Here is a 15,375-nt window from a genome sequence, read left to right as displayed (position 1 = left end):
AATTGGTCATTTAAATCAATTTTTAGGAAATTTCTATGTCAAGAACATCACAAATCCGAATCTGGCCATGAACTACTCGATTTCTCAAAATAGTTATCAATATTACCCATTTGTTGATTGATTTAGCCTTCTGATACTTAAATTTATATCCCTGATCATTAATCTAGTCGATTCAATTGCCACATTCACTCTTTTGCCAAGAATTTCTCTTGTTTTATAGGAACATGGACCAAACCCGTTCCAGAAAGAGCAGTTATACCGATGAAAACACAGAGATAGCACCTGATGACAGCACTCTTCAAGAGTACATCCTAAGCAATGCCAGACCAGGAGCTTTGGGTCGCATAAAGAAGCGCCTCCAACATTCGTGAGAATCTGCGCCGTATCCTGAACCGCAGAAGATTCGCTACATTGGGAAAGAGATGAACCCGAGAATTGACTATGCAAGGAAGTTCAAGAAGCTGAACATTAGGCCAACTCCTTGCATTGACTACCACACACTTGAGATGCTCAGGATTAGAGAGGATGTCGTCTGGTACTTTGATGCTCTTGGTTTGCGACCGCACATGGAGCTGAATCTCCCTACCTATGCTGATATAGTCTGCAAATTTCTATCGACCGTCACCCTCCACCACACGAAGAGGAGGAGCCCGGGAGCATCAGACGAGATTCTATCTTTCTTTATCCGCAGACAGTCTTACTCACTCACTATCTCCAAGCTTAGAGAAGCTTTAAAGCTCTAATACATTGATGACATTCACCTCGAGGAGGAACCTGACTCAGACCTATGGAGAGAGATGGGTCCAGGTGTTTATGATAGTGGAAGATCCAAGTCAGCTCTTTTCACTCACCCTGCAGTGAGAGTGGTGCACAAACTCTTGGTACACACGATTTTCTCTCGAGCCAACATGGGGTGTATCCTCGAGTGAGAGCTTATTACACTTCAGATACCATTCTTGGACAACCCTAGACTTGCTTGTTTTTCTTGGATCATCGCACAAAACATGGTGAATATGAAGCATGACCTACATGGATGCGAAGATGCATCTACTGCTTTTGGAAGTACCATCACAGCCATACTTCAGACTGTATGATTCGATTTCCCATCTGATTCTCTACTCCCTGAGGTCTGGTATGATTTACTCTATCTTTCTCGAGACCACACTATCTCTCGTGTTGGTTACAAGTGTTGTACCAGCACCGAGGAGCACAGAGTAAATTTACCTTCAACATCAGTCCCGAGACTATACGACGGAGCGCATCCCTGATGGACACCGGGATCTGATGAGTTGTTGCCATCTGTTCCTCTCCTGATATACACTATTTGGCAGTATTTGCTGGCTAAGGCCAAGCGTGACGCAGCTGCAGCACGTTCTCGCTATCAGCCACCAGCTCTGACCGATCATGCCTCATCATCTACATCATCGCGCTCACACTTGGATTTGGAGCGCAGAGTTGTGAGACATGGATGGAGGTTCGAGCGTGTTGTCACCTTCTTACAGGAGCAGCATCAATTCGACGAGTATTCATCTGAGGAGGATTGATAGGACCTGCATGTCATCATCCTTACCATTCGACCATCATTCACGGTTCTACCATCATTTTCTTTCTAGTACTTTCTTTTCACTTTTCATTTTATTCTCTCTATTTTCACCTATCCTTTCACCATTTTTTCACACCGAGGACGGTGTGATTTAAGTCTGGGGGAGGATGCCTATTCGTACTGATCATTTCCTTGCTTTGCTTTTCATTTTCAAGTACTTCTTAAGTCTCTTAATGTAACCTATTCGACTTTAAGTATTTTTCAGGAATGTTTGGAACAAAACTATGATGAGTTTGACCTGTATGCTTTTACACTATATATGATAACTCATTTGTGTTTAGTACTAGATTAGGCGGTAACTAGAGTATTTGCACTATGAAATCCCACCAGAAAATTTCTATCCATGAAGATTCTTTCTGACAGGATACACTAGCTCATTTGATTTGGACTTAATATTGATATCGAATTTTCTCATCATTGATTTTAGGCAGGCATCAAGATATACATCTAGGACATTTTTTCCTCATTTCTACCCCTGTTTGTTGTTCTAGATGGCTAGTTCATCTTTAGCTGGTACCATATCCTTAACCCAAATCCTTTATTTTCGAACCTCACGCATACCTTAAGATTCTTAGATGGTCGAAAAATTTATTTGGAGCATAAGGCGATTGATATTCGTCTATTGGAGTTACGGTTACAACCCAGATAAAAACCTAAGTCTGGGATAACTAAAAGGACACCCAGAGGAAAATCAGAGATTTTACGGCAAGAAAAAAATGACTGGAAACTGTGGATATGAACATCTCCATCCTCTCTTGTTGTCTGTTATAATATCTTGCTTCCCCAGTAACTAAGGTAACCCTAAACACTTTAAACCTCACCCCTGAAAAGCCCTTTGAATATCCAGCCTTGATTGCCTTGCTTATTTTTTTTCTGATGAGAACCACTGAAAATTTTAATGAATGTTAAGAGCTAGTTAACTGAAAGTTAGATCTAAGTGTATAGATTTTTGGATGACAGATTAACATTCTAGTTATGCTCATACTTGCATAATGATTAATTTTAGTATGCAAGTATGGTTTCAGAGATTTTGATAGTTCCTGCTAAAAGATTATGACTACATTCTCCTAAAGTGTCGGCCTTCCACTTCTCCACTTCTCTTCGGTTCAATTTTGAATTACCTAAAATATAGGATCTGTGTAACTCTTTGTATATATACTAATTGTAATCTGTACACGAGGAATTTATGAAAAGAGAATCACTTTCATGGTATCAGAGCCTACACGCTTGTGAACCAAATCTCTCATCTCTCTCTCTCTCTCTCTCTCTCTCTCTCTCTCTCTCTCTCTCTCTTCTTCTTCTTCTTTGTTTATTCTCTTCTTTTTTTCTCTGTTTCAATAGCAGCACCTGCACAATTGGAACGTGCTTATGGAGTGACAAACATTAAATCTCATCCTGGATATAGATGATCACAATTATGATGCATGGAGAGAACTCTTTCTCACTCATTGTCTTACCTTTGATGTCTTAGGACATGTTGATGGCACTTCAACGCCAACTGGTGATAATGATCAAGCTTGGATCAAACGTGTTCCTCCTCTTTTCAAATCTGCATTCAAAACCGTTGGCACGGCTCGAGATATTTGGTTACACATTGAAAATCAGTTTCGCAACAACAAATATACCAGGATAATGCAAATTGACAATGATCTGCGCACTCTTGAGATCGATGATCAATCCATTCAAGAATACTGCCAAAGTCTTAAGTCTCTCGCTGACCTTCTCTCTAATCTTGTCATGTGAGTGAACGCAATCTTGTCATGTACATGTTGAATGGATTCAATGAGAAACTCGACAATATCATCAATGTCATCAAACATTAGAAGCCGTTTTCCATCATTTGACGATGCCAAGTCAATGCTTCAAGATGAAGAATTACGATTGAAGAAATCCAAAAAAATCTGTTGCTTCTCATAATGATCACTCATCTTCTTCTTCAGCTCTTGTCGCTGTGACTTCGTCTACATCGTCTCAAACTCAACAGCAGAGATACAACAACACCAACCGCAACAAAAATCAGAACAGATACAAGGGACGCGCACGTCAAAACTTCTATCAGCCACGTCAACCCTACCCCTCTTGGGCTCCTCCGCCTTATTGTGCCAGACCTATTAGGCCTTTTAACAACTGGTGCAACCCACACTTCGGCCCATGGAATTACTCTGCAACAGCAAAACAATCTCGTGGTGTTCTTGGCTCTCGTCCAACACAATCTGTTGCGGCTTCAGAAAATATAGCTGAGACTTAGCAATTTCAGCCTACTCGTGACTTTCCCGAAGCATTCAATACAATGACTCTCTCAGATCCCACCTCTGCTGGCTGGTAAAAGAAAACAGGTGCTACGTGTTGGTGTTGGACTTAGCACCAGTCCGGCCCATACTTCGACTTAATAATTTCATCAGCTTTGGCAAGCCCAAAAGCCCATTAACGAAAGGAGAAAGGATCTCAAAAGGATATTCGGTAGGACGCAGCAAGCTACGAGAATAACGAAGAGTGGATAAGAGAAGATCCTGAAGATCTCGGAGAGGAGGAGATCGAAGTATCCCGGAAATCTCGCAGTAGTTCGCAACGGTCTACCCAGTATAAATAGTACTTTATTTCCATGTAAAATATCATCTAATTCTCAGCTAAAAACTCACTTGTAAACCGATTATATTATCAATACAATCCAATTCGTCGAGCTTTGTCTTTTACTTTACATCAATCTCTGCCAGAATTCTTGCCCATCATCTTCTTCACTAAACTAAACACTAAATCTCTGAGTGTGGATTTTAGGATCCACATTTTGGCGCCGACTGTGGGGAAGAAACAAAGAAATTCTTACACCTGAGACCGATCTCAAAGACAAGTAAGAACGAAATGAATCCAAAAAATACCGAAACATCTGGTCCAAAGACAAGCTCTGGCCCCGCGCTGAACCCCAGCACATCGGCTCTCTGACTTGGAGATGTCGAAATCACTGGAGCGCAGAGCTCACCTCGCCAGAAGCAAACAGGTGAATCGAGCGTCGTAAATCCGACACGCAACTCGACTCACACTGCTACCACAAGCGTGACACGACCTGTCGGAACAACCGCGGTGTCTCGCTCGGATCCCAGACCGCCAATACACACGTACTCGCAGACCTGGACACGATCCGAAACTTCCCAGGCCGGATCCACCAGTTCGAACCTAACCGAACCAGCCCGCGCTGGACCATCCCAAACGATAACCGTTGACGACCTGGCAGAATTTCGAAGGATGCTAGCCTTCTTAGCCGAGCAAGCTCGCGAACAACGGGCTATCCTCGCGCGAAACGAGAAGGAAATAGCCAACATCCGAAAGGAGCGGGCACAGCCAGCTCCAACCGACGACGAGGACCCGGACGATCTATCCGAAGAGGAAGATCTGAATCCGACGCCAAGTCCACTCCCAACAACTCGCTTGGAGTTCGAACACCTTGCACGTGGCGATCCGTCCGCGCAGTTCGTCACTCCACCACGGAGCAACAACGCTCCTTTGTTTAGTGACGTGACCAATCATCTGCCTGTGTTTGGATCCGGACAAGCGGAGCGTGAAACCCCGGCAGCTGACGATCGCCACGACCCGCTATTAACACCCCCGCTCTTCCGCGGATCACACGGTCGTAGTACGAACCGTGCTAACCCGCCTACAGACAGGCGATCCAACGTAGAACGAGCTGCTGACGACACTTTCCAAACCGGGAATCAGCAACAAGGAAACGCGCGCAATAAGAAGCGCGCGGAAGATCCTCCAAGGATCATAGACCCGCGATCTATAAACAACTTCGACGCGCTACAGCGATACATCGAAGCAAACAACGCCGAGCTAAAACGCATGTACGCCGCAGTACATAAAGCAACAAGCGCGGCTCCAGACATAGATCGCGTATTGGACGAAACCAGAAGGACTCCCTTCACCGATCGCATAGCTAACGCTAAGATCAAAGACACCGGGAAAATGCGATTCCCAGAATATAACGGAACGGCAGTTCCCCTAGCTCACCTCCGAGCTTTTAGACTCTCCGTAGCCCGAGCTCACCTCAATGACGAAGAGAAAGAAGCGGGCTACTGCCGTCTCTTCGCCGAAAACTTAGTCGGATCCGCCTTAGAATGGTTCGCCGGACTAGAGGAAGGGTCTATAGACAACTTCCAAGAGCTCGGCTCAGCCTTCCACAAACACTACTCAGTGTTTATAACCTCCAAGGCCACAGAGGCCGACCTCTGGACATGCAGACAGAACCACCAAGAACTCCTGCGAGCTTACTTGGCCAGGTTTAAAGAAATTAAGTCCAGGATAGCCGATTCGAACGAGGGAGTAGCACTCTCTGCGCTCAAACAAGGACTATAGTTCGACTCGCCCTTCAGACAAGAGCTATCGGTTCTTTGTCCAGAAACAATAGACGACGCGCTCCATAGAGCCGCAAGCTTTGCCCAGTACGAGGAGGAACAAAACATCCTCCGAGAACAGTACGAGGCAGGCTTACTAGTACCTAGCCCCGCCACAACCAAAAAGGCAGCCAAAAAGGAGCCCGGCGGTAAAGGAATACACGCTTTCACAATCGGCAGCTCGTCGAAAAAAGAGTCGAAAAAAGAGAAAAAGTCAACCTATGATGCGAGCAAATTCTGCACTCATCACAATAAGAAGGGACATTCCACAGAAGAAAGCCGCACAGTCTTAGCCGAAAAGGCTAAACTCGCCGCGAAGGCCGCAGAACAAGAGGGGGAGCCTGCAGGGAAAAACGAGGAGCCGGAAAACTCAAAAACTTCAAGTAAGAAAAGAGATCAAGCTCCCACGGATGAAAATCCGAGCTCTCCTCCTCCGGGCCCTAAAAAGAGAATAGATCTCGTATTTAGGGGAATAACTCGGTGCGGAGGATCCATGAAGTCGATGATCTCACCTCCACCCGCTCCCAAAAAGGATGCAAAGCCGCAAACTAGCAACCAGCTTGTGGAAGCTCGCAAGTCCGCAAAACCGGAACTTCCCAAAATTCAGGGAATCCTGGAACTCTTCGAGCGACCTAAGCCTAAGCGAATAAATTTCATATCGGGAGGCTCCAAACACTGTCGAAATTCAATAAATTCGATAAAAGCCTACCAAAGAAGGGTCGAGACCGATATACGGGAGCGTGCTCCCCTACAAGGTCCCAACCACAAAGTAGTTTTCCTGGAAAGCGAAACACTCGATCTAGACAAACCACACTATGACGCTCTAGTAGTTCGTCTAGACGTAGGGGGTGCGAGCTATCCAGGATTATGATCGATACCGGGAGCTCGGTCGACGTGTTATTTTATAATGCGTACAAGCAAATGGGCTTCGGTGACGACATACTCTGCGGCACCAGATCGCCGCTAACTGGCTTCGCAGGCGAAACCACTTATTCGATGGGCACTATCACACTCCCGGTAGTAGCCGGCGGAGTCCTACAACTGACAGTATTTGAGGTTGTAGATCGCTCCGCTCCCTACAATGCCATACTGGGGATGCCATGGCTATATAATATGAGAGCAGTACCCTCCACATACCACCAGTGCGTGAAGTTCCCAACCGCCGAAGGAGTCAAGACAGTCCGCGGAAGCCAACGGACTTCCAGAAGTTGCTACATGACAGGACACAAACAGATCGAACAGTCCCCTTTATAGCAACTACAGAAACAAGAAGAGCTCGCCGAGCAGCGAGCAAAACGGGGAAATGACCCCACAACTCGCGGTCCACGCAAGGACCTTGTCATCCCAGTCTGCATTGACGAAAAACACCCCGACCGAGTAGTCAACATCGGATCGGAACTCTCGAGTTCTGTCCGCGACGAACTCATAAAATTCCTCATGGAGAATATTGCAACCTTCGCATGGTCCACAGAGGACATGCTTGGGATTGACCTGCAAATAACTTCCCACGAACTGAACGTCAACCCGACCTTCAAAAACGCCGCAAGCTCAGTCCAGACCGAGCCAAAGCAGTAAATGACGAGGTGGACCGACTACTAAAAGTCGGCTCAATAAGGGAAGTTAAGTACCCAGATTTGCTAGCCAATCCAGTCGTGGTAAAAAAGAAAAACGGAAAGTGGAGAGTCTGTGTAGACTTCACCGACCTAAACAAAGCATGTCCGAAGGATAGCTTCCCACTCCCTCACATAGATCGATTGGTAGAAGCTACAGCAGGACACGAACTATTGTCTTTCATGGATGCCTTCTCAGGGTACAACCAAATACTCATGAACCCTGAGGATCAGGAAAAGACCGCGTTTATAACAGATCGTGGTACATATTGCTACAAAGTAATGTCATTCGGCCTAAAGAACGCGGGAGCTACTTACCAGCGCCTAGTCAATAAAATGTTTGCTAAACAGCTCGGTAAGCCCATGGAAGTCTATATCGACGACATGCTCGTTAAGTCTTCGAAAGAAAAAGACCATGTTGCACAGCTCAAAGAGTGCTTCGCAATACTGAATCAGTACGGAATGAAACTCAATCTGACCAAATGCTCGTTCGGAGTACCATCTGGAGAATTCCTAGGTTACATCGTAACCGAAAGAGGAATAGAAGCAAATCCTAAACAGATTGCAACCTTCCTCGAAATGCCATCCCCCAAAACCACGAGGGATGTCCAAAGGTTAACAGGGCGAATAACATCTCTTAACCGTTTTATTTCGAGGTCAACTGACAAGTGCTTACCCTTTTACCAACTACTAAAAGGAAACAAAAAGTTCCAATGGAACGATGAGTGCGAAACAGCGTTCAAACAACTCAAGGCATACTTGAGTGAACCGCCCATACTAGCCAAGCCAGTCGAAGGAGAGCCTTTGTATCTCTACGTAGCGGTATCTCCAGCCGCAGTAAGCGGTGTGCTCGTTCGAGAAGAACAGAACGAACAGAAACCCATCTACTATGTAAGCAAAACGCTAGTAGACGCCGAAACAAGGTACCCTGCTATGGAAAAACTGGCTCTAGCGGTCATGATGTCCGCCAGAAAGTTACGACCATATTTTCAGTCACATTCCATAGTAGTAATGACCTCCCAACCCCTTCGCACTATATTGCACAGTCCGAGCCAATCCGAACGGCTTGCGAAGTGGGCCATCGAGCTAAGCGAATATGATATAGATTACAAAATCCGGACCTGCGCGAAAGCCCAAGTCTTAGCGGACTTCGTCATCGAGCTTACCCCAGATCCTGACGATGCATCACCGTCTAGCCAGAAGTGGACACTCCACGTAGACGGAGCGTCATCAAAACAAGGATCAGGAGTTGGAATCAAACTGGTTTCCCCAAAAAATGAAGTCCTCGAACAGTCTTTCAGACTAGAGTTCCAGGCCTCCAACAATGAGGCCGAGCACGAAGCCCTCATAGCCGGTCTCAGGCTAGCCCTCGGGATCGGAGTTCGGGAAATAAGCGCATTCAGCGACTCTCAGCTCGTAACCAGCCAATTTCATGGCGACTACGTAGCAAAAGACGAACGGATGGAAGCATACTTAAACATCGTACCCCAAATAGCAAATCAGTTTAGCTCGTTCGAGCTGACCAGAATTCCTCGGGGGGAAAATACCTCCGCCGACGCCTTGGCAGCTCTAGCATCCACCTCCGACCCAATGGTCAAGAGGGTGATTCCCGTAGAAGGAATCGAAAAACCGAGCATCGACCTAGCTCCCAAGGCAGTCAACGTAGTAACCACCTCAGACGAGGCCGGGCCATCCAATAGACCGGGGCCAGGAGCCACGACTAACCAGCCCGACAACTCGATCAGTGCACCGCCTAATCCCGAGAACCAGTCTGCTCATCCAGAGCCCGAGCCTGAACTGGATGACTGCAAAGAGTTCTTAGACAGACCAGACTGGAGAACTCCTATCATGGAGTATATTCAGAACGGTATAGCTCCCACCGACAAATGGGCAGCAAGAAAATTAAAAGCTCAAAGTGCTCGATACTGCATAATGGAAGGTAAACTATACAAGCGTAGCTTGATAGAACCTTACCTCTTGTGCGTGCACGGTATCGAGGCCCTAACAATTATGGCCAAAATGCACGAAGGAATGTGCGGAAGCCATTCCGGAGGACGAGTTATGGCAGTCCGCATCAAAAGACAAGGCTACTTTTGGCCCACTATCATTGCAGACTGCGAAAACTACGCCACAAAGTGCGACAAGTGTCAAAGACACGCACCAATGATCCATCAACCAGCTGAAAAGCTATCTTCGATATCTGCACCCTATCCATTCATGAGATGGTCAATGGACGTAGTGGGACCACTAGTGGTCTCAGGACGCGCTAGAGTCCGTTTCCTGCTCGTCCTAACTGACTACTTCACTAAATGGATAGAGGCCCGAGCTTACCAGCAAATCACCGGATCTGAAGTCAAAAATTTCGTCTGGAAAAACATTGTCTGCAGACACGGCCTCCCTTACGAGATCGTAACGGACAACGGGACGAACCTAACTTCAAGAAAATTCACAAGATTCTGTAACACTTAGAAAATCAAGCTCACATCTTCCACACCCCGATACCCACAAGGTAACGGGCAGGCGGAAGCTGCTAACAAAACAGTCCTAAGCAATCTCAAAAAGAGGTTGGATTCAAAGAAATCTCGGTGGAGCGACGAGCTACCCGGGGTACTTTGGGCGTGAAGAACTACGCCCCATCGAGCTATGGGAGAAACATCTTTCTCTCTAGCCTATGGCATGGAAGCTATTATTCCGGCCGAAGCATCGGTACCGAGCATCCGCCGGACCTTTTGTCCGGATAACGGAGAACTCAATGAAGAAATGCTAAGAGATCGGCTAGATATGATCGAAGAACAACGAGATCGAGCCTTAGTCCGCATCTAGAATTACCAGCAGGCCGCAACTCGCTATTACAATTCCGGAGTCAAACACCGGAGCTTCAGTATTGGCGACCTCGTGCTACGCAAGGTATTCGACAACACTAAGGAGCGAGGCGCCGGCAAGCTAGGCACAAACTGGGAAGGCCCGTACAGAGTCACCAAAGTAGTGTGCAGCGGCGTGTACAAGCTCGCAAACAATAAAAACGGAGTGCCAGAGGCAAGACCATGGAACGTTATGAATCTCAAGCGTTACCATCTCTGAGCATTGACAATAATCGAACTACGTTCAGGCTTGATCCCTTGACGGGGTACGTAGGCAGCTCGACATTGAGTCCAGCCACTATCTCTACATACTCAAATACTTTGTAAAAATGTATGTAACCAAAAGCATTGTGAATAAAAACCCTTGTTCCAAACACTCTCTTTCGATCTCTTCAAACGATCTCACAGCTCGAGGCTCATAGCCCGCTAAGCATCGATTGAGCCGAACAATCTCAGCTTAGTTCGCTGCTAACTTTAGGTAGTTTACAAACGACCACCAAACGGTCTCAAAACTTATAGTTTACGGTCTGCTAACAAAGAATAAAACAAAACTATAGCAACTCCGTCATTCGCAGTAAGTTATCAATAAAACGATCTATTAAAATGATCTTACAGCTCGTAGCTCGCTGAGTGACTTAGCGCTTACAAAATAAAGTCACTACCACAGTTCGTTACTCGCAACCTAACGCTATGATGCAATCTTCACAAACGATCATATAGTAATCACTTCGGCACCAATTAAACAAAAAGCCTTTTCGAAACTTTTTCTAAGTCTCAAAAGACGATCAAATAAATCGATAACTTAGACGAAATTGAAAAGCAAAAACTAATTCAAAAGCAAGCATAAAATAGCCCCCTCCGGGCAAAATGACCAAGTATGGATTAAAACCCTCCCGGGCAATAAGAGTACCGAAAGTGCGAGGAAACAAAAGAAAAAGGCTTACAGGCAACTGAGTTCATAAAAAACAAAAGAAATAGAGGAGGGGCTAAGGAATAAGGAGGATCACTCCTTAGGCTCGTTCTCGCCACCCTCCTTCTCCATTGGGATCGCTGAGTCATCCGCCAACTCATCTCCACCTCCAGCAGCAGCATTACTTCCAAACTGGTCGAGTCCAAGCGGAACCTGCGACACCGGATCGACCTCCATCGGCCTCACGGACGCCTCCGAAATTTGTGGAAAATCAAGCTTCGCAAGAGAGAAGTCGGACACCTCCGCGTCAGCGTGCTTCTGAGTGAGCTCGGGAATTTTCTCCTCGAGGCGAGCTTTCTCGTCCGGAGCATTGAGAGCCCCGCTGATTAGGTCCTTAATGAGATCCAAGTTGGATTCGACCTCCTGGAGCTCCGCCTCACATGCAGCTTTGACCTTCTTCTTCTCCCACTTATCCTTGAGAGAATGGAAGATCGCCAGATATTTCTCAGCAAACTCCCGCTTCGCTTCCCTAACAGCCCGCCTGACCTTCGCATCGACCTCTCCCTTGAGACCACGAACTTGCTCGGTCAGATCATCAGCACGTCGGCTTGCAGAGTCCGCCACCGTCTTCGCAGACCGAAGCTGGGTTTCCAGACGCTTTTCTTTCTCTTCTGCGTTCTTGACCTTCGAAGAGAGGTCGAACACAGTCTTTTTCATCTCCTCCAGTTCGTCGGAGGTAGGCATGGTCAAGGACTTGTCTTCGAGTATGGCAGAATACTCGTTGACAGCCTCAAGAGCCTGACCATAAGAAAGCCTGTTAGCATGAGCAAACACCAGGAATATATAAAAAAAAACAACAAACAAACATATACCCGGCCGTGAGCTGCCATCATCTTCACATAGGCGGCGTGTTCCGCCATATCTCGAACCGGGGGCAGCACGCAACCCGGAGGCTTGAAGTGCCGGAAGATGAAGGCTACCCCCTCCGGGTTGTCAGCGATCGGGCACCCTTTGGTATGGTTGAACGTCCAACCATACGGGATTGATCCACCTGACCCGTTCGAGGAGTTCGACCTCCTGTCCGGAGCTGGGTCCTCCACCCTTGGCTTCTTTGGACGCGAAGTCCTCTCAGAATCTCGTGAACTAAGCGAGATAGCCCTCGATGTGGGGTCAGTGGGAAGACCGGCGGCCGGAGTCTCGTAAGCCCCAGAGGCTTGCTCAAGTGCGTCGCTCACAGCGCGACGAATCTCACCAGTGCGAACAGCTCCCGAGCTCCCAGCTTGAGCCCGGTTTTTCCTTGCCTTCTCGGCCTCGCGAGCTGATGGCCTCCTCGTCATTTTTCCTTTAGATGCTCTGCGGATTAAGGAATGGTGCGAAGTGCTTGAAGAAGTAGCGTCCGGAACTTCCCGACAGCTAGTACCTGGAGAGAAAAATGACGAATTATACAATAGCTCGTCATACCGAACGCGTAGTTCGAGGTAATAAAATGCTCGAACTAACCTATCGGGATCTGATGGAAATTGGCTGGACGATTGATAGACGGCGGGTTCAACGGATCGACCTCAGAATCTCGAGTGGGAGCGAGCTGTGGGATTTCAGTTCCCAGCACACGGCGAATTCTTTCCCTCGTGAAATTGAGCCACGAACAATCACCGTCCTTCAAAGCAGCAAGCAGCGGTTTGTCTAAACCTGTGTTCGCCAGAACAACTGCAGCATGAAAAAGACAATAGTTAGTACAAAGTATAAGGCGAGAATAAAATTTACTCCCCTAATGCTAACCAACTCTCGGAGACCAAACAGTAGGCAGCCGACTAAAATTGAAGGATGCGACGGAGTGTTCGTTGATCCGGAAGAAAAAATATTTCTCCTTCCAGCGATCGTCACGGGCGGGGATATCTTCAAAGATACTTCGATTCTTCCGAGGAGACAAATAGAACGACCCCGGAAAAGACGAATTGCTCTTAATAGAGCAAACTCGATGGAGCTCGTTGATTCCAAAAGGAGTCCGAGACTCCGCCGCCCTAACCAGGAGCGCTAAGGCGTGACGAACAAAATTAGGGTTCATCTGCGGAAACGCCAATTGCAGATCCGCCAGGATGGCGAGGAGACCCAGCGGGATCGGAAAAGAGAGCCCGCACGCATCGAAGAACGGGGTGTACGCGACGCAGTAGCCCGTGCGCACGGTTTTCGGTGTCTCTCCTCTGTCTGGAACAGCGAGTTCAATCGACGAGGGAATGTCGTGAACTCGGCGGAGGCGAGTAAGCTCTTTCGGCGAAACGATTGAGACTGTTGGGAAATCGGGATGATCCATCGGAGAATGTTTCGGAATGAAATCTTTCTCGAAGCAAAGTTTTGCGAAAATATAAAACGGTTTGGTTTTTTGAGCAAAGGAGGTCGATAAGAACTGAAAACCAAAATAAAAAAGAAGAGAAGGTGAGAAGTTACCTTGTAGAAAGTGGAGGCGTGCAGTTATGGTGAAAGGATGTGGGAAGTTGATCCTTATAAAGTAGCAATTATTACTGCTATTATTAAGATTGACAAAATCTCCATGAAATCAAATCTGAACCGCTCGTCGCCATCTGCAAACAAGATTTTACCATATCTTGGTAAGATTTGGATACATCGCATTAAAGAGAATCTTGCGCCCTAATGGATAGGTAAAATCTCAGCCCTTCCTCCACAAGAATAACAATCTGGACCGTCCGGATAAAATCTCAAAAGGAGGGAAAATCGAAGTATTCCACAAAAAGTCCGCCCCTTTAGTTCGAAGCTTACTAAATGGGCTGGGGGGCAAATGTTGGTGTTGGACTTAGCACCAGTCCGGCCCATACTTCGACTTAATCATTTCATCAGCTTTGGCCAGCCCAAAAGCCCATTAACGAAAGGAGAAAGGATCTCACAAGGATATTCGGTAGGACGCAGCAAGCTACGAGAATAAGGAAGAGTGGATAAGAGAAGATCCCGAAGATCTCGGAGAGGAGGAGATCAAAGTATCCCGGAAATCTCGCAGTAGTTTGCAACGGTCTACCCAGTATAAATAGTACATTATTTCCATGTAAAAGATCATCTAATTCTCAGCTAAAAACTCACTTGTAAACCGATTAGATTATCAATACAATCCAATTCGTCGAGCTTTGTCTTTTACTTTACATCAATCTCTGCCAGAATTCTTGCCCATCATCTTCTTCACTAAACTAAACACTAAATCTCTGAGTGTGGATTTTAGGATCCACACTACGGCTCATTTAGCTTCCTCACCAGGTACGCTTCAATCTGTTATCAATTTGAATACCGGAACATCAGTTATGGTCAGAAATGATCTTTCATACCAGTTCTCTATTTTGGATTCTCTTCTTTTCCTACCTGTTCTCATTCACTCAATCTTCATAACATTCTCATCACACAATAAAATATAAAAAATCTGATCTCCGTCTGTCGGTTTACTAAAGATAATAGTTGTTCTGTAGAATTTGATCCATATGGTTTTTCTGTGAAGGATCTTCTCACCCAGAAAACAATACACCGCAGTGGGAGCAATGGCGATCTCTATCCCATGCTGCCTCTTCTCAACAATTCTGCTGTGACTCACTCAGCTCTTTTTATCAGTCTCTCCTTCTCTTGGACATCAACGTCTCGGTCACACCAATAATGAAGCGCTTCGATCTCTGATTTCCTCTAACTCCTTTGCTTGTACTAAGGACACATTGCAATCTTGTTGTAATGCTTGTCAAATTGGGGAACAATTGAAACTTCCTTTTCAAAAATCTAACTCTATTTCTTCTCAACCATTTGATTTAATACATTCAGATATTTGGACATCGCCAATATCCAGCATTAGTGGAATTCGATATTATGTGTTATTCCTTGATGGCTGCTCCCATTTTCTTTGGGTTTACCCAATTCGTCATAAAAGTGAAGTTTTTTCGAAATTCCTTCACTTCTCTTCGTATGTTCAAACTCAATTCAACACCAACATCAAAGCCTTCCAATGTAATAATGGTAT

General features: G+C 46.2%; 1 protein-coding gene and 1 pseudogene across 1 annotated transcript; one reads left to right on the top strand and one right to left on the bottom strand.

The window, feature by feature from the left end:
* Positions 1–7,467: 7,467 nt before the first annotated feature.
* LOC112089300 lies at positions 7,468–10,682 on the top strand (annotated as a pseudogene).
* Positions 10,683–12,500: 1,818 nt separating this feature from the next.
* On the bottom strand, positions 12,501–13,995 carry LOC112089190. Its single transcript, XM_024160170.1, has 5 exons — positions 13,970–13,995; positions 13,818–13,870; positions 12,873–13,079; positions 12,608–12,792; positions 12,501–12,515 (listed from the first exon to the last, which is right to left on the bottom strand). Exons 1-5 carry the CDS (start codon positions 13,993–13,995, stop codon positions 12,501–12,503), a joined length of 486 nt encoding a protein of 161 aa, XP_024015938.1.
* Between the last annotated feature and the right edge of the window lie 1,380 nt (positions 13,996–15,375).

This window comes from Eutrema salsugineum, unplaced genomic scaffold (genome assembly GCF_000478725.1).
Source record: "Eutrema salsugineum unplaced genomic scaffold, Eutsalg1_0 scaffold_12, whole genome shotgun sequence".
In the NCBI taxonomy this organism is placed as follows: domain Eukaryota; kingdom Viridiplantae; phylum Streptophyta; class Magnoliopsida; order Brassicales; family Brassicaceae; genus Eutrema; species Eutrema salsugineum.
The sequence above is the reverse complement of the archived record's forward strand: the minus strand, read 5'-3'. Positions and strand labels throughout refer to the sequence as shown.

What these genes read in the sequence shown, in the direction of transcription:
- LOC112089190 (XM_024160170.1), bottom strand. Translation starts at nt 13,995, where the DNA reads ATGTATCCAAATCTTACCAAGATATG. An exon ending in CCAAATCTTACCAAGATATG is followed by an intron (nt 13,871 to 13,969) that starts GTAAAATCTTGT and finishes CTACTTTATAAG; the next exon opens with GATCAACTTCCCACATCCTT. An exon ending in ACGCCTCCACTTTCTACAAG is followed by an intron (nt 13,080 to 13,817) that starts GTAACTTCTCAC and finishes TTCATGCTGCAG; the next exon opens with TTGTTCTGGCGAACACAGGT.